The sequence below is a fragment of the Gouania willdenowi genome, chromosome 13 (genome assembly GCF_900634775.1).
Source record: "Gouania willdenowi chromosome 13, fGouWil2.1, whole genome shotgun sequence".
Lineage (NCBI taxonomy): Eukaryota > Metazoa > Chordata > Actinopteri > Blenniiformes > Gobiesocidae > Gouania > Gouania willdenowi.
Genome location: NC_041056.1, coordinates 3242966 through 3267315, shown reverse-complemented (window position 1 = coordinate 3267315; position 24350 = coordinate 3242966). Strand labels below are relative to the sequence as shown.

Here is a 24350-nt window from a genome sequence, read left to right as displayed (position 1 = left end):
TGGTCATTCATATACGTCAATGTATATAAGTCCCTCCTTTGAGTGCGTCCTAACCCAGACCTTCCCCTAAACAAGCCACACTACAGAACTCACTCACACGTGCTGTCCCTTAGAGGAGAAAATATATGTTATGATATTGTGCAGCTGTTTGTTATTTAAAAAAGCCTGTGTGGCATTTTGCATCAGCAAATTGAACCCAGATTTGTCTTTCTGATCAGAAAAAATATTGAGATATGAGGGCCCAGCCCTAGTTGTTTCTATACAAGTCTCACCATTTTACATACTGCAGCTTTAAAGCTGATATCCAGAGTTTCTGAGAAATCTATCTTTTTTATATCATTCTTTTGAAATGCAAATAAATGCCTAACTAGTCTTTTACTATGGTCTACTGCTGGTGGTCATTCATATCTGTCAGTGTATATAAGTCCCGTCTTTGTCCTTTAGACCCCTATACAAATATAAAATTGCGCTGTGATCGCCCAGCCAATGGGCCTCGACTTCCTGTAGAAGAAACTGTGCATGGCCGTGCGTCACAACAGCAAACAGGTATCACTCTGAGCAGCGTAGCATCATGGAGGAGTGCTCCAAAACTCCAAAGCTTCTCCTAAAAAACAAAGGAAAAGTCCGGGTACAAAGCTTGTGGATCAACATCTTTGTGACCGCAACAGAATTGATCTCGGAGCTGCTTTTCAAAGGGGGAGGGACTTTCAAAAGGATTCTGAACAGACCCTGATTTGGCGACATTTCTCATGGACACGTTTAATCAAGTGTTTAATTAGTGAAAAACAGTTGGTGTGTTAAACATTGTTGTCATGCGTGCACAAACATAGAGGCGTGGCTTTTGGTAGACTGGCAGGGGGAGGAAGTGGAGGGACATCGAGACATTCGCTTTAGAATTTTCTCTCTTTTCATCCTCCAGATATCAGCTTTAAGTCAAGGGTTAAAAAAACACGTGGTTATTATTTAGAGCTTCATTAACTTCTATCAAAGATGATCAGAAACCTGAAAGAGCTGGAAATGAACTCTGAGTGGAAGATGATCTGATGTGGTTAGTATTACTTCAGAGGGATATTTAAATATATCATTATATATTAAAGTAAGAGTTAACTTTAGCTTCAGTGCTTGAAACCAACATATATTTGTGTTTTTTCTCTTCTGAATGAATTTATGTTTCAAAACCAAAGTCACGGATGAACTTTTGCACATGATTAATGCCACATGTTGTTATAAATACTAAACACATTTAGGCTTTAATGTTGTGTTTTTAAGAAGAGGGTTAACCTTAACTCAGTCAACAAAGCTTTGTATATAAACCGACCGTGTGTGTGTGAGATTTTAAAGAGTGAAGCTCGTGGAAAGACCTGACGACTGTTATCTTCCACCTCCTGTTTCTGTGTTTGTTCTTCATCAGATGTTAGTCTTCATCAGATGGCGGTGTCCCAGAACACGGCTGCAGTGGGCGGAGCCGAGTATGGTGGTGGCTGTTTTTTTTTCCAACTGGGGAGGATTGGCATGCTGTCCTGTTTACACAGATTCTTCTCGGGTCTCTGATGGGTTTTAATTTCTCGACAAAGAACTCTTTTCTTCTCGATGATCTCCATCATGGTGGAGTCGTTGCAGAGCCACGGCATCTGAAGATGAAGATGAAGATGAAGAACAGCTCAGCGCGAACAGGTTCCTCATCCTCACACTCTTGCTTTGAATGTTTTGTGAGGTTTTAAAAGAAACAGTTTGTTTTTGGAAGCGTTTGTTTTTCCTATATTAGATTATTGTAAATCCTAATGTTTAATTTCAGCTTTTTATCTCAACTTCCAAACCTTAATTGTTATTCCTCTGTCCCAAAGTTATAAATAAAGATTAAAAAAAGTGTCTTTTAACACTGTGAGGTGCATCAGACTTATATTTATTTGGTATATTTATGTACTTCCTGTAATCTGTTTTTAAAATCCTTGAATTTACTGACATGGTGTTCAGATGGAGACACAAACAGACATAGACATAGACACATAGAGACATATAGACAGATGACAGTTTATTTTACAAGTGCTCCTGTTGTCATTGTTAAGGCTGGACCATTTATTATTTATTTAATGAAACATACACATTGACACATCAACACATTTCAATGTTAAAGAACGGAGTCATTGAAGGGTTAGGGTCCAAACCTCCATTACAAATACAGTTAGCATTAGCATTAGCTTAGTCACAAGCACATTCTAACCCCCCCCACCACCTCGCCAGCTCTCAGAGGAGCCATGAGATTAGAACCAACAACCCAGTTAATGCTCTGCTATTGAAGCATTAGTAATGTTTGTTGTTAAAGGATGAATGTGAACAAAAACAACAGATGATGAAATGATGATACATGTAAGTCTTTATTCTAATAAATAATAACTAACAGTGTTTTATTTCCATCAGGGCCAGAGTTATTCCTCCTACTTTATGTAGTTAGTAAACTTTTGATGATGATGTCTTTCTTTAGCTCTTGCAGGAATTTTACACTTTGCATTTTCTGATTTTGGTACGCAACATATCCGACCTGTATGGAATCAGCTCAGCCTGTAGTTTCACGTAGGCTGTTGTTATTAAGCTCTGTGTTTCTTTAGTTAAGCAGAGGACTGAGCGTCTTTGAACATAACGGCCTGGTGTGTGTGTGCTGTGAATGTGGGTTGGCTACACTTTCAGCTGAGTAGTTTCTTAGGATTACAGAGAGATGTGAAATGTGTGATTTCATTCATTCTTTACAACATTTAGACCCGTGAGAGTCACGGAGGCTGGAGCTGCCCCCACCGGCGGGTCCGCTGGGATTGAAAAGGTTACAGAAAGATTCTATCTACATGTTTAATGGGCAAAACGCTGTCGGTATCTATCTATCTATACACATATATATATAAGAAATTATTTAAAACAAACAAAGGTCATTTAATATAGTGTGAATGATTCTGATTTGCCACAAATTGCAAAATATTTCAGCTGCAAAAAACTCAGTCAAAGCCAGAAAAATCCCCTTCCTGTTCTTTATCCTGGTTTTATGCTGTGGTGACACTGTTTTTACTTAGGTGTTACAAGGTTAGGTGTTAGTGTTTGAAATGGTTTGATTTGTTAGGTTAGTATTAATGGTCTAGGTTAGATGATAGCTCATTGAAATCAAATAAGATTAAAACATGTTTAATATACTGTGATTAAATTATACCACAGATCATTTCCTGTTGATTGAATTGAAAGAAAAGGGTTTATTTTAATGAATCCAGTTAGTGGATGTTAAACAAAGAAACCTTAAGATCACATTAAACGACTACAGTATCATCAACACACAAAGCTGTAGAAGTTCATATCAAACGTATCTTCGTCATACCAATACCTTTCATCTGTGACGCTAAAGAACAAACAACAGAATTTAAGTTGTCACATTTTCATCTAATATTCATTCATTCTCTGAGTTCATACAAATACAGTGATGTTTTACTGGGAAAAGGTCCAGTTAAAAAAGAGATTTACTGGGAGAAGTACCACCACCTGGTTACACACACATACACACACAAGCGTTCAAAGGCGTGGTACCTGGCTTAGAACATGGTGATGTGCGTCATGTAGGTGGCGCTGTGGAGTCCCACCAGGTGAAGGAACTCCTGATGTTGAGGCAGAACGACCCAGTTTACACAAAGGCTTTGGTTCTGCTGAGAACATAAAGGGTTAAACTATGAGTAATTAGTGCAGAGAGACTGACTAAAGGAGACACACGTGGATTTAAATGCAGTTCAATGATGTTCATGTACAGAATGAAGTTACATTTATAAATATATACACGAAATAGAAAATCTCACGTATGTGCAAACAAGTATCAAGGTATCACAGAAGTAGCAGCCGAATGTGAATGGGCGGGGCTACAGAGCGCCACTAGAGTTCAACAGTCATTCTGCTGGTGTGGGGAGGGAGTTCTCGGGGTTAGGGGTCCCTTATGATGAAGGTGGTCCTCTTTCTGCATCTGCAGTTGATGTCCATGGTGGTGGGTAGTCTTCACTCTACCACAGAGCAGCTTCCATGTCCCTCCCCCCCATTATCACCTCAGGGAGCTGTCTCCCAGTACTCACCAGTACCCACCAGTACCCGGCTTAATCCTCTTCACCTCAGCTGGGCTCCTTCCACTGGTGGTGGGGGAGGTGTGGGGGTCCTCAAAATGGGTGTAGAACCGGCGGAGAGTGTTGAGCACAGTGAGGTTCCTGGGAGGTTTGTAGTCTGCGATGCACTTATTATTTCAAGAGTTCCCGTTATACCCATAATACTGATGCACAAACTACAACAATGTGTTCTTACTGTTCATAACATTCTAACTTATATCACTCCATATAACGCTTTATTTCATTTGTATTTTCTATTATTTGGAGATTGACAAAAGGACGAGTCTCAAATACAGCAGAATGTAAATGTCTACGCCTGCATCTGTTAAAATAAGTGACTTTATAAAGTCACTTTGTTATATATCAATGTTTTCATCTGCCACAATAATGTAATTCCAATAAAAAATGCCTTAAGTTGAGGACGTTTCTCAGCATTTTTTAGTTGTGAATAAAAAAGAGATTAATTAGTTTAATTAATTACAGAGCATGATTAATTAATCACACTTTTTTAAAAAATCTCTTCACAGCACTATTATAACAAACACATGTGAGTTGATGTGAAACGTGAAGTGTTTAGAAGCTCACCTCCTGCTGCTCCTCCACACAGCATCATGGTGGGACTGACAGAAGATCTCCCCTTTCTGCTGGAAACTGGACTCCACTGCACATCCCGAGCTTTGCCGTCTGATCTTGGCAGAGACTTGCAGTCGCCTACAGAGGAGAGTGAAACAGTCTCAGTGATCTCTACTTCATCACTTTCTATGTTTACAAGTAAAGATCAATTGTCTGAAGTACAATGATCTGAATGAAATCCTTCCTCATGTACTGGAGAACCCAAGGATGCTGGACTATGTGGTGTCTGTTAAAAGACTGCAGACCAGCTGGAATTCTCACCAGAATCTTCAACAAGTCCTTTTCTCAGTCTATCCAAGAAGGACCTCCAGAGGGTCCAAAAACCCACCCTTCAGGACCTGCACAGTTGCCAGTCTCTCAAAAGACCCAAAGCTTTGTCAAGGATGCGTCCCATCCCAAGAATATGTTCCATCCTGAGAATATGTCCCATCCTGAGAACATGTTCCATCCTGAGAATATGTTCCATCCTGAGAAAAGAACATGTTCCACCCCGAGAAGAGAACATTTTCCATCCTAAGAACATGTGACATCTTGAGAACATGTGACATCTTGAGAACATGTTCCACCCTAAGAACATGTTCCATCCTGAGAGCATGTCCCATCATTAGAACATGTTTCATCCTGAGAACATGTTCCATCCCGAGAAGAGAACATGCTCCGTCCTAAGAACATGTTCCACCCTGAGAACATGTCCCATTCTGAGAAAAGAACATGTTCCACCCCGAGAAGAGAACATGTTCCATCCTAAGAACATGTGACATCTTGAGAACATGTTCCATCTCAGAGAAAAATACATGTTCCATCCTAAGAACATGTGACATCTTGAGAACATGTTCCATCTCAGAGAAAAGAACATGTTCCATCCTAAGAACATGTTCCATCCTGAGAACATGTTTCATCCTGAGAACATGTTCCGTCCTGAGAACATGTTTCATCCTGAGAACATGTTCCATCCCGAGAAGAGAACATGTTCCATCCTGAGAACATGTTCCATCCTGAGAATATGTCCCATCCTGGGCGTGGCCTGTTTTAAATACTGCCATCAGGTTGATGGTTGAGGAACATCAAAGCAGGACAAACATGGTCAAAAACAGCTTCTCTGCTACTACTTGGAACCTCCTCCACACTGGACAGAGAACATGGGTGTAATAGTTTTCCTTTGAGGAGGAATATGCAGATGTGTTGTTTTCTTTTTACATATTTACTGTTCTGAGAGCTTTTACTAAAAAATCTATTAAAAAAGAACTGTAGTTAATCCAGAACCCTCTGCCCGAGTTCTTAAAAACACAAAGAAAGTGGATCATATAACCCAAGTACACAAATCTTTACACAGGATTCCAATCAATCAGATATTTGACTACAAAATACTGCTACTGGCTTAAAAAGCACTAAATGCTACAGGACCAAGCTGTTCCAAAAACAACCACCCAGAGGTCTCAGATGGTCTGGGACAAACCTACTTCATGTTTTGAGAACAAAAACAAAACATGGAGAAGCAGCGTTTAGTTTTTATGTTCCTCATCTGTGGAACAAACTCCCAGAAAACTGCAGCTCTGCCCAAAGTCTCAGCACTTTTAAATGAAGTTTAAAGACATTTTTATTCAACACTGCTTTTAAATAAACAGTCACACTACTTAATGTGATATTATCCTGATTTATTGATTGATAATGTTTTACATGTTTTGATTTTTCCACATTTTTTAAATGTAATTTTATGGTGTGCTAGCGCTACTGTGGTGTTGGTTTTGTGTAAAGCACTTTGAATTGTCCTGTACATGAAAAGTGAATATAAATACACTTGACTAGAAAGCCTGAAAGCCCCACACCTGAGCGTGTCCGACCACATCTCTGTAGATTGGATCCCAGTTTACTAATCCCACATTTGGAGAACAAAACCCACCACCAGAACAGTACAGGTTTGGACTGCTTTGAACACACGGACCTGGAGGAGTCCACCTCATATGTTCTTGTCTAACTCTAACCCTGTCCTACCCACCAACCATTAAATAGGTTCCACAGTACGTTCTCCTCCTTTCTACGGCTTCTCCTTCCTGATCTCACAGAATCCTATCAATGGCAGGAAAGCCTTCAGCGAACTTCTGAGAATCTCTGTGAAATGAACACAATTGTTTCTTTTCTCAGCACCATTAAAAACTCTTTGGAACATTTTCCTACTTTAATTCCTTCCAGCATCACCTTCTGTAAAGTGTTTAGTATCGTGTTGTCAAACTGTAGTTGCAGTGTTTAAAGTTCTAATTTGTATATTTCTTTGTGTCATTAAACTATAATAATAGTCTGCTGCTTTTTTATTTAACCTGGCAAAGAGAACACAGTTCTTATTTACAACTGTGGCCTGATAATATATCATCCACCAGATCACAGGTTTCAAACCTTTATTGTTAGCATTAGCATTTCCATGATGTCCTTGGCTATAAAGTAACTTCACACAGATAAAGGACAGCAAACACTTATTATACTATCTACTTTCTCATTTGCCTTTAACTCATATGTAATATACTTGAGTCCATTGAGGTAATATGATTATGTATTGTCCTACACATGATTAGTCTAATGATGGCGCCCTCCTGTGGTCACAGTCTGTCCTGAGCCGCTCTGTGTTCTGTATGTGTGATGATTGTTGTGTGTCTTCCATGTGAACACTGAAGCATCGATTTCACAGCTTTCATCCTGAGTGTCTCACAGCAGAAATAACTTGATTTAAACTTGGTTAAAGGTCTTCCAAATGACGACTAGTGTGCAGCTGTACGAGGTCTTTCCCTGAAGACCAAGTTTAAACCTTCAGGAAGAAACTCTGCTCAATGCATATGACACTCAGCCAATCAGCTGAGGGCTTCTGTCCTATCAGAGCAGACCCGAGTCCACACTGTGATCACATTTCTCTCTGAGAGCTTCAGGAAGTGTTGAAGCTTTGATGAGGTTAGGAAGCACTCAGAGGATCAGGTTCTGACTGTGGCTCAGGTATTAGAGACGGAGTGGGGTAGAGTTATATTCCATTCAATGGATGAATTAATAGACACTGAACCCTCTGACCTATTGGTGGGAATGAACTGATATTGTAAATAGCTTTGGGAATATAAGAAATATGTTAGAAATCAAGTTCATTTTATTGAGAAACAGACTTTCCTTTTTTCAGTACATCCACCTGTTCACAGGTAGGTCCATGAACTGATCTATAGAAATGTTATCAACTTTTTCTCTGTCAGCATCGCTATCATTCATTTGTTGACTTTGAGTCTCGCTCTGATTGGCTCTGATTACTGAATGCATGACCAAAATCATGGATGTCAACCCTGGTCTTCAAAAGCCACCAATCCAGCAGGTAGTAGATTTATCTGCTTGATGATACTTCATCAGCTTCAGGAGTTCTGGATCAGTGACCCTCGAGGACTGGCTTTGACCCCATCAGTGTTTGTAATCAATAACAGAAAAAGCAGAACCACTTCCTCACCTCCTCCATCACTGCTCTTCCTTCGACCCGATCCTTTCTTCATCATCCGTCTACCAGAGGTGAAGAAGTGGTTGAGTTCCTCCAAAGGACTGGTTGGAGTTGGTGATCGGGTTGATATGTTCTGCATGGAACCATGAGTGGAGGTCCTGTGAGACGAGGATGAGGATGAAGAGTAAGGCATACTTCCTCCTGCTATGAGCACGTCATACGGTGGAGGTCTCTTCAGGCTCAGGGGCGTCAATGAGCGGCCCATGCTGACCGGAGACGGACATGCTGATTGGCTGCGACGGTAAGCATGCACGCTGTGGGAGGATGTGTTGTAAAAGTTGGATGGTAGAGGAGGAGCTGACGAACGCCCGGAGGACGTGATGGTGTGTGCCTGGTCTTTTTTTTGGTCTCCGTCTCGCTCTTTACGGTGATGGCTGGAGGAGTGTTGGTGTTCAGGGTCGCCCGACTTGTTGTAGGAAACATCTTCAAACATTGGCAGCTGAGTCACGTCTATCGGAGTGAGTGGGGACTCGTCAGAGTTTGGAGAACATTGAGCCGGAGCAGGAGGGAAGACCAGCAGTGGCGGGCGAGGAGTTAGTAGGTTGGGGAAAGGTGGAGGAATGTCACAGAGCGAGCTGCGTGATGTCCAGACGTCAGAGTCCATCACAGCAGCGTGTGCATCCTGGAGGAAGTCCTCCAACATTGGGAACTTCATCTCCTCATACACTGACTCACTTTGTTGGTCCTCCACATCATTCTGACCTTCAAGTTCTCGCAAGATATTTCCCACCATCTCAATGTAAACCGGTTCTTCGTTGCCCGCGTCTCTCAGGGACATAGTGTGAGACGAAGACTTGTCCCAACGTGAGGAAGACTTCCTATGTCCATTGTTACAAATGTAGGACTCATCAAATGAGGTGCTCAGCTGGGTATTAGGGTTCCTCTTGGGTTTGGGAGGAGGCAGCTTTTTGCAGTCTTCAGTTTGAAGAGAACTTTGAGATGATGGTAGACCTGAGAGAAGATAGGCAACACAGGAAACCATTCACACAGATCAATGAGGGCTACAGTAAGAAATCTAACATCTGATTTTCATACCACTGAAAACATCAAATCAGAACCAACCTTCACTTTCTCACCTTCAGCCTGTTCCAGTAACTCTTTGGTCCCCTGAAAGTCTTGTGTGGAGACTCTGCTGTCTCCGTCCACCGTCTCAGCGCTGCTACTCAGTTTGGTTTTGGGGTCTCTCTTAGGTTTAGGTGGGGGTTGTTTGCGGTTGTCTATAGAGTAATCCTCTTCCCCGCCCACAGAGTGCAGAGACTGCGATCGGACACTAAAGCCTGTGCACGAAGTGGGCAGTCGGTCCTGTGGAGCCGGCAGGGTCATGAAACCCATTCTGAACTGTTTCCCAGCATAAGTTCCACACGGTGCACTGGTTACATCTTCACCAGCCCTGGAACTGAACAAAAGCTGCTGTTTGGGTTGGGTCACACAGCATGTTGCACAGACTAAATACTAACTACAACTACCACAAATTGATCAAAAAGATCCTCTTAAGCCAGAGTTGTATTGTCCAGCAGCAGAGATCAATGTGTTCTTTACTCACACACAAACCACATTATTGTTTAATTAATTATTGACTGTAGGAGTAACACACAAGGAAAGTTGAATGTTCACTACCTCTTCTTGATGTCTTCGTCTTGGCGTCTCTTTTTCTGCTGTTTTTCCTGGATGTAGGTCTGGTTGTTCTGGTTTCGTAGGCGGTTGCTCTCTCTGGCAATGTCGGAAGCATTTTGAATTACCAAACCATCATATGTTCGAAGCCCACTGTCTTCCACATATTGGAGAAACCTCCTGAAGGATGAAGATTCCTCCTGTGATGTCATGACACCTCCTCAAACACCTTTCAGAAGAGAACACATAAAAGCTCAGCATCTGTGGCTTCATTACCCTCCTCCCTCCCCCTACACCTGGGGGGTAGCAGTGGAATTTGGTGTTCACCTAATTGAGGAGCTCACCAGGAGCACAACACTCCCTGAGGCTGAGGCTGGGGATGGGAGGGTGGGGCGCTCAAGTCAAAAAATTTTATATAGCACCTTTCATATACAAGACAACCCAAAGTGCTTTACACAAAACAAACATCATCCTGACCTCCTTCTCTGTCTGCTCATTTAGAGAGTGAGTGGGCGTGTCTTAACAGCTCGAGGAGCTCCGCCCATAACCTCGGCCTGTTTTTTCCCAGCCTAAAAGCAGGTGAACCAGAACCTCAGGGTTTAATTATTCTTTAAAGTTTGACCTTTGGATGAATATATAAATGATTATAGCAATGCTATGATGCAGGTTCATCCTTTGACATGAAGGTCGTGCAGAGGTCACATCCCACTTATATTTGACTATGGCTCATTTTTTATGTCTACATCATGCCAGGCTTGGATTCTAACCCTTTAATGTACTGTGTGTTGGCTGTGGATTCATTTGCCGAAGATGGACACGAACTCTAGCTTTGTAAACGGCTCACAGCCTGGTTACTGGCCGGTTCGCACCCCGGAACAGTCCAACAGTGATGTGGTCACTGATCGTGACTTTTTTGCTGGTCTCTCCGCGGCTGCTGCCACCCCTGGCTCCAAACATGGCTCTCCGGTACACGTCTTCACAGATCAACAGACTCATCAACTGCGCTCCTCCTTCGCTCGACATCACTACAACCGTGAAACAGCACTGCCTCCTCCGTTGTCGCCCCTACATCCACAGAAGCTCCCGTCGCACACTTTTCTGTAACTTTAGCACCGAAAACAGCATTCCTGCTCTCTGGTCTGCCTGCAGCTCTCACCCTCCCAACACCGGCAGAACAACAACATTCGCATACGTCATCCGCGCACCTGTTACATGACCCAACATAACGTCCTGCCCGTTCCAACTTCCGCCACACAGACTTCACAATAAAAGCCTCTCAAGACAGCACTATTCAACACAAGGTCACTCAATAATAAAAGCCTTCTCCTCAACAAATTCATAATGGACAATAAACTACATCTACTCTGTCTCACTGAAAGCTGGCACAAACCCATGGAATACATTGCATTAAATCAGACCACCCACCTGGATACTCCTACATTGACAACCCCAGACTGGGAAGGCGAGGCGGAGGCATTGCTGTCATCCATCGGAGCCACATTCCTATCCCGGCTGTATCCTCATTTAAGCACCTGGCAGATAGACTTCCTAGTTCCAACTCACTCACTGCTGTCATAATCTACCGCCCTCCCAAATCCTGTCAATCATTCCTCTCTTGATTTTACTGAGTTTATTACCCAACTGTGCTCCACCTCCCCATCCATTCTGCTCCTTGGTGATGTTAACATTCATATTGACTCCCCCACTGCCAAAATAACTACTGACTTCTTGGACATTTTATTTTATTATTATTATTTATTTATTTTTCTCCCTTTGTCTGCACATGCTATCAAAGGTCAGCACTACAAGAAGTGCAATCTTTTTAAGACAGCAATGCATGTTTTGTTTTTGCAATTAAATAAATTAATTTGACTTCCTGGACATTTTAAACTGCCTTAACCGCACTCAGCATGTCATGTTACCTCACCCACACACAACCATGGTCACATCCTGGACCTGGTCTGCTCCACACCCTCTCTCATCATCCATAACCTGTATAATAGACCTCATCTTGTGTGACCACCTGCTCCCCATTTCCCACAGATCCTAGTGCTTCCAATCTTGTACATTTTTACAACAACAACACCTTCTCCTCCTGCCTCAACCAGATTGTCCCTCTCAAAGCAGACACAGTCTCCTTCTCCACCTCTACCCCATGGTACACCCCAGAACTCTACAACCTCAAGAAGCAACAAAAGCAACTCGAACGACTCCATAGAAAAACTGGTGTTACTGTCCACCCCCAAGCTTATAACAATCTGTCACTACTTACAACACCGCCATCAAAACCGCCCGCTCCAATTACTATTCTCAAATCACCCACTCCATCTCCTCAAACCCCCGCTTTCTATTTTCCACATTTGCTCAACTGGCCAAACCCAAGAACAATATCACGTCCGCATTTATATAAAAAAAAATGCAATGCAATACAAACCATACATCATTCACTGGCATCCACTTCCTCAGCTTCTTTGCCATCAGACCTTGAACTCACTCCACTCACCTCCCATAGCTTTCCCTCTGTTTCCCCTCTGTCCCTGTCCGACACTAGCAAACTCCTCTCCACCATGACCTTCTCCAGCTGCCATCTTGACCTCATCCCATCACCCCTGTTTAAAATCTGCATTCCCACTCTCATCCCTCTCATCACCCACATCATTAACACTTTTCTTACCATTGGCTCTGTCCCTTCTTGGCTCAAATTCGCCACCATCACACCCCTCATGAAAAAACCTGGTCTCAACCCTGTGAACCTGGACAATTTTAGACCCATCTCCAATCTCCCATTGCTGTCAAAAATCCTGTAACGCTTGGTCATCACCCAACTCCAACAACATCTTCACTCCTCTCAGCTCTTTGAAACATTCCAGTCTGGAATTCGCTCCCACCACAACACAGTAACAGCCCTCCTCAAAGTCACTAAAATTCTCCTCCTGACACTGGTTCATTATCAATCCTCCTCCTGCTCCACCTGTCCACTACGTTCAACACCATCAATCACACCATCCTCCTCTGCCGCCTTCAATCACTAGGCATTTCTGGTTCAGCACTCCTCTGGTTCACCTCCTACCTCTCCAACTGTCACCACTTTGTCTCTGTCAACAACTGCAAATCCCACACTTCCCCCGTCAACCACGGTGTTCCCCAAGGTTCAGTGCTTGGCCTACTCCTCTTCACAATCTACATGCTCCCTCTCGATGAAATGATTCGCCACATGAGCTCAATTTCCACTGCGACGTCGATGATACTCAACTTTACCTCCACCAAATCCATCACCGCCGTCATCCTTTCACCGGACCCAAATCTCTTTTTCCCTCTGTTCAGAACATCACCCTCCTCATTGACGGCCACAATGTCACTCCCCCCCTCTGTACACAACCTTGGCTTCATAATGGACTCCACCCTCTCATTTCAGTCACACATTAAACACATTACAAAAACATTCTTTTTTCACCGACAGTGTATCGCCTGCTTCCATCCCTCCCTCTTCCAGACCTCCAGACTCAATTATTGTAATAGTCTTCTTTATGTACTCCCCACAATTCACTGACACAAACTACAATACATCCAGAACTTCACTGCCCATCTTCTCACACACACCCAGTCCAAAGAACTGGCACCCTGTGCAATATCACATTAACTACAAGCTCCTCCTCCTCACAAGTGCCTCCGTAACCTGGCCCCTGCCTACCTCACCAAGCTCCTCCAACAACACTGTCCCACCCGCCATCACCCACACTAAGCACCAAACCTTGGAGGACTGAGTCTTTGCTGCCACCGCCACCGCCCTCTGGAACTCACTCCATCAACCCATCAAGAATGCAGACTTATAACACTCCTTAAAACCCACCTTTTTAAACTTGCTTTTCCTTAACCTTTTTTTTTTAACTTTCATTGTTATTTCTTTATTTTTATGTTATTTTAATTATTTTTTGTGTTCTATATAGTGACTTTGAGTCCCCAAAAAAGCGCTATATAAAGTTGATGTATTACTATTATTATTATTACTATTTTGTGTTAACAAGTGTCTGTCATAGAGCTATGCGTTATAGTGTTAATGAAACATTAACTCAGTCTATCCTGACTGAGTTAATGTTGATGAAATATTGTGTCCATCTGAACATAAATGTTTGTATGTGCTCAGATTTCAGCACAAGTTGGATGTTCTTCCATCCACAGGTTGGATGTTCTTCCATGCACAGGTTGGATGTTCTTCCATGCACAGGTTGGATGTTCTTCCATGCACAGGTTGGATGTTCTTCCATCCACAGGTTGGATGTTCTTCCATGCACAGGTTGGATGTTCTTCCATCCACAGGTTGGATGTTCTTCCATGCACAGGTTGGATGTTCTTCCATCCACAGGTTGGATGTTCTTCTATTCTGATATAATCCTTCATTAGATCATGTTTGTCCTTCATGAGAAACATCTGCAGTAAAGATGTCATTTTTATATGCACTGTGTGTTAGGATATCTAAACTGAAATAGCTTCTTTCCCCCCTCCCCCCTTCCTCTCAGCATCCGTTCAAAATGGGACATGGAGTCAGCCGGTAGTTACCTAGCAACAGCAGCATCCCTCCAAGGAGCATGATGTAATGCCTCAGTATGGAGGAGGACACAGAGGAGAAAGGAGGACAGGATAGATGACTGGATGGATGACTGGATGGATGGATGGATGGAGGGAGGGAGAGATGGATGGATGGAGGGAGGGATGGATGACAGACAGAGACACCTGTCTAACATCTCCTAAAAGCAATCGTCCTTCGACTCATCTCCCATTGGCCCAGGACTGAACCTCTGATTTAAAACCTTCCTATGGTTGTTTGTGACATGGCGGCTGTGCCGACAACAGAGAAATGAATCTGTTTCTAAGAAACAATAATATTATTAATAATAATCAGTTCACATTAGAGACAGAGACACTTACCTTAGACTCAGACTCTGTCCATCCTCCTCCGTCAGTTACACACACACACCTCCGTCAGACGATCAATCTGCTGCTTCTTTAACGCCTCCTTAATTCCCTACACACACACACACACACACACACACATCTTCATTGGTGGTAGATCCATGAAATGGGAGCTGAAACCACGGCAACCAGACAGCATCCTCACACACATCTGGCTCCTCCCTGTGTGTGTGTGTGTGTGTGTGTGTGTGTGTGTGTGTGTGTGTGTGTGTGTGTGTGTGTGTGTGTGTGTGTGTGTGTGTGTGTGTGTGTGTGTGTGTGTGCAATGTGCTCGCTGTAGCATTAATCATTGTTAATCATTCTAATCATTATTTTTCATTCTAACCACTATTAATCATTCAAATCATTGTTAATAATCTAATTCTGATCATTATGAATCATTCTATTATTATTAATCATGATCAGCTGTAGGTCAGGCTTTAATGACAGAGGTTCCGTTTAAATCCAGGACAGACTAAAGCTCAGCTCCCATTGGCTGCTCTGAGCCATAGTAATGTTGTACAGGTGAAGCTTTTCAAAGTCTCATCGTTTAACAAAAGTCACACATTTCAGTCAGAAAAATAAAAGCATCTTTCTGAGATAGAGTTAGAATGAGAGAGTTAGAGTGATTCACTCTGACCTCCTGTAGGGGGCGCTCTGACTCCACACGTTCTTCTAATTCTATTCAATCCAATGGTGCTGCTGTGTTGTCTTCAGTTAGAGATGAACAAAGTAATGATTTGGGAATTAGAGCTCATGAAGATCTTTGCCTGAACCAAAAAGAACCAAAAAGAACCCAATGGGTCAGGATGGGTCGAGCGCTGTGTATTTCTGTGTTTTTCAATCTCTGTCTGATACAGTAGACCAAGTGTGTGTGTGTGTGTGTGTATTTTAATTATGGAATGGGAATAAACCTAATTTAATAATACTGTTGTCATTTACCCTCAGAGCTGATTAATTCAAAGAAGAAAGAAAAACCTTAGAATGTTGAATTTATTAGTGTGAGAAAGACTCACGAATGGATAATGACGATGTAAATAAATGAAAGAACGATATAAACGACAGGTTGTGTAGAGTGTGTATTACAGATGTGTAGAGTGTGTATTACAGATGTGTAGAGTGTGTATTACAGATGTGTAGAGTGTGTATTACAGATGTGTAGAGTGTGTATTACAGATGTGTAGAGTGTGTATTACAGATTTGTAGAGTGTGTATTACAGATGTGTAGAGTGTGTATTACAGATGTGTAGAGTGTGTATTACAGATGTGTAGAGTGTGTATTACAGATGTGTAGAGTGTGTATTACAGATGTGTAGAGTGTGTGTTACAGATGTGTAGCGTGTGTATTACAGATGTGTAGAGTGTGTATTACAGATGTGTAGAGTGTGTGTTACAGCAATGTAAGCACATGCTGCACACAGCATCACATGCAGCTGTTTGTCATGTTTGTAGTTGGATGTAGAATGAGTGAGTAATAAATACATTTAAGTTATTAAATAAACTCAGATCAGATGATCTACATGTGAACACAACACTGGTTAGAATTAGACTGGAACCAGTTCAGGATTAAAATATGTTTCCTTCCTTGAGATTCAGATTATTCTGTTAGTTTACAGCTCATCATCTACTGATGACAACTCATGATAATGCTAATGCTAATGTGCTATATACATTCATGCTAATGCTCCAAAGCACTGTGGGCTGTTTGATGGATGTGTGAACATTGATTGAGCAGAATGACCTCATTGTTACAGTCACTGGTTTAACTGACTTCACTGGCTTTACTATTTTTACTGGTTTTAATAGTTTTACAGATTTTACTGGTTTTACTGGTTTAACTGGTTTAACTGGTTTAACTGGTTTTACTGGTTTCAACGGTTTTTACTGGTTTGACTGGTTTTATTGGTTTAACTGGTTTTACTGGGGGTTTTTTTTACAAATTTTACAGGTTATACTAGTCTTACTGGTTTTTACTAGTTTTTCTAGTTGTACTGGTATTAATTGTTTTACTGTTTCTATTGGTTTTACTAGTCTCACTGGTTTTACAGTTTTATTTTTTATTAGGTTACTAGTCTTAAACCTTTCTTTTCCTTCAGTCTGATCCATATTTTCCTCCTTTAAATGTCAGTGGTTAATAAAACATCAACCAATCAGGATCATCGATGAAAGCACACTGAGATCTGATTGGATCTGATCACACTGGGTCACATGATTGTTTAATTACTGTAAACTCTTTGATCAAATATGAGATGGATGTAATACAAATTTTGACGTGTGTGTGTGTGTGTGTGTGTCATTCGTGACCTGCTTTTGTCCAATGGCTTTCTCACTGAGGTCACGTGATGCTCTGGTAGTGTTACATAATTCTCGTGAAGACGTTCACATTTATACACATGCACGCGCGCACACGTGGACCGCTGCAGGATGTAAGCGTGTGCGTGCGTGTGCGTGTGCGTGTGGTCTGCTGTAGACCTACTGTTTCTTTGATTAGCTCCGACCGAGCCACGATGACGTCACACGGACCGGTCCAGAAGGAGGACGTGAAGGAGGACAGGGAGGAACGATGGACGGATTTTATCTACAACAGCAGAACCGGAGAGTTCTGTGGAAGGACCGGCCGCAGCTGGGGTGACTACACAACTACACAACTACACAATAACACAACAACACAACTACACAATAACACAACTACACAATAACACAACTACACAATAACACAACTACACAATAACACAATAACACAACTACACAACTACACAATAACACAACTACACAATAACACAACTACACAATAACACAATAACACAATAACACAACTACACAACTACACAATAACACAACTACACAATAACACAATAACACAACTACACAACTACACAATAACACAACTACACAACAACACAACTACACAATAACACAACTACACAATAACACAATAACACAACTACACAATAACACAATAACACAACTACACAATAACACAACAACACAACTACACAATAACACAACTACACAATAACACAACTACACAACTACACAATAACACAACTACACAACAACACAACTACACAACAACACAACTACACAACTACACAATAACACAACTACACAACTACACAATAACACAACTACACAATAACACAACTACACAATAACACAACTACACAATAACACAACTACACAATAACACAACTACACAATAACACAACTACTCAATAACACAACTACTCAATAACACAACTACACAACTACACAACAACACAATAACACAACTACTCAATAACACAACAACACAATAACACAACTACACAATAACACAACTACACAATAACACAACTACCTAATAACACAACCGAAGAGAACCTCAGTCCTCAGAAATCAGTTTGATTAAAATTGTTTCACTCTGTGTGTGTGTGTGTGTGTGTGTGTGTGTGTGTGTGTGTGTGTGTGTGTGTGTGTGTGTGTGTGTGTGTGTGTGTGTGTGTGTTACATTGTGCTGTGTGTTGCCAGGGCTTCAGATGTTTGTTTTTTTTAATTATTATTTATTTAGTGTTTCTTTACTCAATGTGTTCAGTTCTTTTTCTTTTTAAACTATTGATTGTAGGAACAGCAGATTGGTTTAAAATAAACTCAAAAAGAATAAAATACACAACACAAGGAGAATAACACAATCACCAACATTTATTTTATCTTTAATCAGTAAAGTAAATCTAAACAAGGTTTTCGCTTCCATTCTTAATCAATTCAATTCAATCACACGATCAATAAGCCTTTTCACACTCGGAAATCTCGCTCTCGTTCAGTTCAAGCGTGTAAGTTGTGCTGATATCGTATCGGATCAATATCGGTATCGGCCAAGTTAGCCATGGATTTTCAGCAAAATAATAATAATAAATACTAACGAGAAGAATAATTATACTCAGCACCACTAGGTGGAGCTGTGTGATAGTTTGGAGTGAAGCAATGCATGCTGGGAAATGCTGAGGTTTGCTGGTTCTCCTCAGGGCTGATCCTGCTCTTCTACTCCGTGTTCTATGGTTTCCTCACGGGAATGTTCTCCCTTACCATGTTTGTGATGCTGCAGACGCTGGATCCAGATGTTCCTCGACATCAGAACCTGGTGAAGAGCCCGGGTCAGTCACTATAGGGTTAATTAATTAATTAGTTAATTAACTGTTCTAATTAACTGTTTATTGTTAATTAACTGTTTAGGTTCTGTGGACCATCAGAAGATGAGTCATGGCTTTGTTGGTTGTTGATGGACCAGGAGTAGGACTAGTACTTAGAGGACCAGGAGTAGCAATAGTGTACAGAGGACTAGGAGTAGGACTAGTGCTCAGAGGACCAGGAGTAGGACTAGTGCTCAGAAGACCAGGAGTTGTACTAGTGTACAGAGAACTAGGAGTAGGACTAGTGCTCAGAGGACTAGGAGTAAGACTAGTGCTCAGAGGACCAGGAGTAGGACTAGTGCTCAGAGGACCAGGAGTAAGACTAGTGCTCAGAGGACCAGGAGTAGGACTAGTGCTCAGAGGACCAGGAGTAAGACTTGTGTTCAGAGGAGAAGAACAAGCCACTGATTTGAAACTAAACTGAACCAAAAACAGGAATCCAGTGTTTGAGTCCTCCAATGTCCACAGAGTTAGCTGGTGACCTTTGACCTGTCTCTGCAGGGTTAGTCATCCGTCCCCACGTGGTGGAGATCTCCTACAACCGCAGCGAGCCCTCGGACTACCTGAAGTACGTGGAGCAGCTCCATGAGCTCCTGCAGAGTGAGTAGCTAGCAGACGCTGAGCCACATTACGACTAACTAACCCAAACCACAACAGTCCAAAACTAGAACCTAGAACTAACTAACCCTAACCACAAACCTCTGGAACTAAAACTAGAACCTAGAACTAACTAACTAACTAACCCTAACCACAACCGTCTAGAACTATAACTAGAACCTAGAACTAACTAACTAACCCTAACTAGAACCTAGAACTAACTAACCCTAATTAGAACCGTCTAGAACTAGAACCTTGAGTCCTTCTGCTGGTCCTCAGAGTACAACGACAGTGTCCAGGAGAAGAACGACCTGTGCCTAGTAGGAGAGTACACGGAGCAGGAGGAGGTCAAGGAGCAGAGGGAGAAGAAAGTGTGTCAGTTCAAACGCAGCGTTCTGAGCCAGTGCTCAGGTCTGATGGATCCGTTCTACGGGTATGGAGACGGAACACCCTGCGTCATTGTCAAGATGAACCGAGTAAGACTTTATTTATTGTTTATTATTTACATTTACATACATCTGGTCCCATGGAAACAATTTACACACATCAATTACCATGGAAACTACTTACACACGTCACACACACAGACACACACACACACACATCATTTACCCATGGAAACTATTTACACACACACACATCAGTTACCCTTGGAAACTATTTCCACAAACACACACATCAGTTACCATGGAAACTATTTACACACACATCAGTTACTATGGAAACTATTTACACACACATCAGTAACCGTGGAAACTATTTACACACACATCAGTAACCATGGAAACTATTTTCACACACACATCAGTTACTATGGAAACTATTTAGACACACATCAGTTACCATGGAAACTATTTACACACACATCAGTAACCATGGAAACTATTTTCACACATAGAAACTATTTACACACACATCAGTTACTAGGGAAACTAATTACACATCAGTTACTATGGAAACTATTTACACACACACACCATCAGTAACCATGAAAACTTTTTATCATCTGCAGATCATTGGCCTGAAGCCTAAAGGAGATCCTTTCATCAACTGTACAGCTAAGGTTAGCCACATCCCACAATGCACCTGTGCACAGGAAGTGACTTCATTGTGTATGTCTGTGTGTGTGTGTGTGTGTCAGACTTCTCTGAGGATGCAGTATTATCCTGCTGAGGGACGCATCGATCGCATGTTTTTTCCTTATTACGGGAAAAACACTCATGTGAGTAACAGAGTGTGTGTGTGTGTCGGTTTTTAGTGTTTGCATTGTGTCCCCACAGAGCAACTACATGCAGCCTCTAGTTGTGTGTCTAATGTTGTGTATCTAATGTTGTGCATCTAATGGTGTGTATCTAATGGTGTGTATCTAATGTTGTGTATAATAATAATAATAATAATAATAATAATAATAATAATACATTTGAATTAAAGTGCCTTTCAAAACATCCGAGGACACTGTACAGTGGAGTCATAAAAACAATAATAACAGGTGCAACAGAATAAAACAGAGCACAGCATTGAGATGGTGAGTGCGTGACTAGGTGGTGTAGGACTGTCTGAACAGGTGAGTTTGGATTTGAAGAGTGGCAGGGAATCTATGGTACGGAGGACGGGGGGAGACAGTTCCAGAGCTGGAGAGCAGCTGAATGTTCTGTGCCCCATGGTGATGAGTTTGGCCGGTGGGACAGAGAGCTGGAGAGTGGAGGAGGAGCGGAGTGTGCGGGCAGGAGTGGCGATGTTGAGGAGGTCAGACATGTACGGAGGGGTCAGGTTATGAAGTGCTTTGAAAGTAGTGAGGAGTGTTTAGAAATTGATTCTTTGTTTTATGGAAAGCCAGTGAAGTTGTTGTAGAACGGGGGTGATATGGATGGCGGTGGTATAGGGGGTCGGAGAGGGGCGGAGATGAGAGATGTTACATAAGTGGAAATATGCAGAGCGGGTGATGCTATTGATGTGAGACTGGGAGAAGAATGTAGTGTTGAGGATGACACTCAGACTCTTAACCTGAGGGGAAGGAAGGACACATGAGTTGTTGATGGAAATAGGAAAACGGTTGGATTTGGAGAGAGTGGAGGAGGTGCCTACAAGCTGGACTTCTGTTTTGGAGCTGTTAAGTTTGAGGAAGTTGGAAGAGAACCAAGAATGAATTTCTTGTAGACAGGGGGTAAGGAAGGATGGAGGAAGAGATGAAGATGGTTTGGTAGAGAGGTAGAGCTGGGTGTCATCCGTGTAGCAGTGGAAATGGATATTGTGTTTACAAAGGATGTGAACGAGTGGGAGAATGTAGATGATGAAGAGGAGGGGCCCCAGGGCTCTGTCCTCCTCACAGGGGCCACACCAGCAGGGACAGGGAAAGTGTCTGACTTGTGTGATTTCAGTTGAATGAAATCCCAGTTGAATGAATTTTGTGGAACCAGAAAGATAGGAAGTGAACCAAGTGAGGGGGGTGTGGCTTATGCCAATTGAAGAGAGTCTGTCAAGGAGAATGAAGTGAGAAATGGTATGGTGAGGTCGAGGAGAATAAGAATGGAAAGTACACAACCAATGTTGTGTATCAGATGTTGTGTGTGTGTTGTGTATAGGATGTTGTTTGTGTGTTGTGTATCTGATGTTGTGTATCTAATGTTGTGTGTCCGCAGAGCGACTACGTCCAGCCTCTGGTTGCAGTGAAACTCTTAATAAATAAATCTAATAATAACGATTATCAGACGATCGTTTGCACGGTGGAAGGATCTGATCTACGAAACCATGACGAACGCGACAAGTCGTTGGGACGAGTTACCTTCAGAGTCAGGGTCACTCAGTAATCTGACTACATTGTAATCTGATTACTCTGCTCTCTATGTTGACTTTAAAACACAATGTGATCACTGTTGACCTGTTGATCTGAAACATGTAATTTATCACCATTAATAATTTATTTATGTATTTATTTGTTTGTTTGTATGTTTTTATCACTTCTTCTTTGTGATTTGAGCCAGTGATGAAGAGGAGTTATTTCTGTTCATGATTTTCACTTTTTGGTTTTGTGTGTGTGTGTGTGTGTGTGTGTGTGTGTGTGTGTGTGAGTGAGACCAAAGAGCACAATGTGAGTCCTGTAAGTGACAGCAGTTTATACGCTCATTAATTTACAATCATCTCTAACCAGTCACTAACTAGTCTAACTCGGTTGTTGGTGCTCAGTGGGTGATACATGTTTGATGTTCTGACTGATCTTCAAAGTTCCCAGCATGCTTTGCTGTTGTGCCAATAGTGATTAGTACTAACTAGTGACTAGTACTAACTAGTTTAATTATCACCTGTCATGTGTGTCATAATCACAGTGTAGCACCATTTGCTGTTCCTGTGCCTGTATCACAGTGATCATTAATAAACTCAAACTTAAGCCCTCCGTGTGTGTGATCATTACACCTACCACCAACCAGCACAGAGACCACTTCAGCCTTTACACCCATCATTCTTACAGGGTTAATTATTAATTAGTAACTTTGTGATTGGTTGCTATTTATGTTAATGAGAGAAATGTTGACCTGTAACAGTTCTTGCTTTTATGCTAGCTGTGTGTGTGTGTGTGTGACATCAGTGGCTGTGTTCCAGAACAACACCACAGTAATGTGCACACTTCAACAAGTCCAAAGAAAAGCTGAGATTAAAGCTCCAGTTTGTGAATGTGAGACTAGAATGGAATCAACCACTTCCCCCCCCTGTTTCCACTCTACTGTTATCCACGTGCACGACAGGAGCTTTTTGCAGTGACTTTGTCATTAAATCTGGAAAGTTGTCTAAAAAGTGACTCTGGACCAAATGTAGAGACTGTTGTTATTGGAGAGTTTTCCAATATTTTAGACATCCATCCATCCATAGGTCGTGGGGGCAGCATCTATATCATAGAGGCCTATGATTCTCAAGCCCCGCCCACTTCTTCCAGGGGATCCCAAGGTGTTCAGCCGCTTGTACCTGTTGATCTGGTTCTTTGGTCGTGACCCAAAGCTCATGACCATAGGTGAGGGTAGGAACCAAGAACCACCAATAGATCCAGAGCTCAGGTCCTTCTGAACCACCATAGATCAGAGCATACTAATCCTTCATCACTGTGAACCAGACCCAGAGGAACTTCAATCTTCCATGTTGGTCAGGTCCTCATCTCCAACCTGGAGAAGACACTCCACCTTTTTTTGGTCCAGAACCATTGACTCAGATGTGGAGGTTCTGATTCTAGTCCTGACCGCTTCCCCTGGGGCCCTGATGACTTTGTTTTAATTGTGCAATAAACAGAATACAAACAAATACAACATCTTAAATATAAATAAATAAACACCAGTATACATTTTAGAGGCTTTTTGTCATTAGAGACACTAATAATGTAACTATATCATTATGAAAAGGCATGAAAGTAGGTTTCTGATTGCTCTATTTACATTTGAGAATGCAGAATTTTTCCATTAATATTTATTTCTAAATAAACAGAAAACAATGAAAAGTCTTGGACAAGGACAAACCTACTCAAATACAAACAAAAAACATACTAAAATGTCTGTGAGTGTTGGTTCAGATCTGCTACACAGATCTTTGCTTCATAGAATTAGATACTTTATAATTACTCTGTTTTTCTGACGCTGTATGAATACAATCATTTAATCACTAAATACAATCATTTAATCACTAAATACAATCATTTAATCACTAAATGATTGGATGAAAAAATGTGCAGTGAGCTGTTGCTAAACTGAGCAGCAGGAAGCGGTTTGTATGTCT

General features: G+C 41.8%; 2 protein-coding genes across 9 annotated transcripts; one reads left to right on the top strand and one right to left on the bottom strand.

Annotated features, from left to right (window-relative positions):
- Positions 1 to 284: 284 nt before the first annotated feature.
- Positions 285 to 15006, bottom strand: nyap2a (neuronal tyrosine-phosphorylated phosphoinositide-3-kinase adaptor 2a). Of its 7 annotated transcripts, none has more exons than XM_028464040.1 (7): positions 14806 to 15006; positions 9886 to 10108; positions 9345 to 9664; positions 8221 to 9219; positions 4704 to 4829; positions 3562 to 3677; positions 285 to 1631 (listed from the first exon to the last, which is right to left on the bottom strand). In XM_028464040.1, the coding sequence occupies exons 2-7, from the start codon at positions 10089 to 10091 to the stop codon at positions 1425 to 1427; spliced, it is 1974 nt and encodes a 657-aa protein (XP_028319841.1). In that variant the 5' UTR covers positions 10092 to 10108; positions 14806 to 15006; the 3' UTR covers positions 285 to 1424. The 7 variants fall into 7 exon arrangements, with proteins under 7 accessions (XP_028319841.1, XP_028319846.1, XP_028319842.1 ...); XM_028464045.1 differs by having other exon boundaries at positions 3562 to 3674; XM_028464041.1 differs by lacking the exon at positions 14806 to 15006 and adding an exon at positions 11305 to 11434.
- A 2168-nt stretch (positions 15007 to 17174) lies between these two features.
- atp1b3b (ATPase Na+/K+ transporting subunit beta 3b) lies at positions 17175 to 22984 on the top strand. Of its 2 annotated transcripts, XM_028464653.1 has the most exons (7): positions 17175 to 17457; positions 18834 to 18962; positions 19500 to 19598; positions 19875 to 20071; positions 20608 to 20658; positions 20737 to 20817; positions 22235 to 22984. In XM_028464653.1, exons 1-7 carry the CDS (start codon positions 17223 to 17225, stop codon positions 22400 to 22402), a joined length of 960 nt encoding a protein of 319 aa, XP_028320454.1. In that variant the 5' UTR covers positions 17175 to 17222; the 3' UTR covers positions 22403 to 22984. The 2 variants fall into 2 exon arrangements, with proteins under 2 accessions (XP_028320454.1, XP_028320453.1); XM_028464652.1 differs by lacking the exons at positions 20608 to 20658; positions 20737 to 20817; positions 22235 to 22984 and adding an exon at positions 20441 to 20601 and having other exon boundaries at positions 19875 to 20345.
- Positions 22985 to 24350: the final 1366 nt, after the last annotated feature.

Bases quoted from the DNA above. Each gene is read 5' to 3' on its own strand.
- nyap2a (XM_028464040.1), bottom strand. From the start codon at position 10,091: ATGACATCACAGGAGGAATCTTCATCCTTCAGGAGGTTTCTCCAATAT. The intron at 9,665-9,885 runs GTAGTGAACATT...GCTTTTGTTCAG, and splicing joins GACGAAGACATCAAGAAGAG to TTCCAGGGCTGGTGAAGATG. The intron at 9,220-9,344 runs GTGAGAAAGTGA...ATCTTCTCTCAG, and splicing joins GTTACTGGAACAGGCTGAAG to GTCTACCATCATCTCAAAGT.
- atp1b3b (XM_028464652.1), top strand. From the start codon at position 17,223: ATGCACGCGCGCACACGTGGACCGCTGCAGGATGTAAGCGTGTGCGTG. The intron at 17,458-18,833 runs GTGACTACACAA...GGTTCTCCTCAG, and splicing joins AAGGACCGGCCGCAGCTGGG to GGCTGATCCTGCTCTTCTAC. The intron at 19,599-19,874 runs GTGAGTAGCTAG...GCTGGTCCTCAG, and splicing joins GCTCCATGAGCTCCTGCAGA to AGTACAACGACAGTGTCCAG.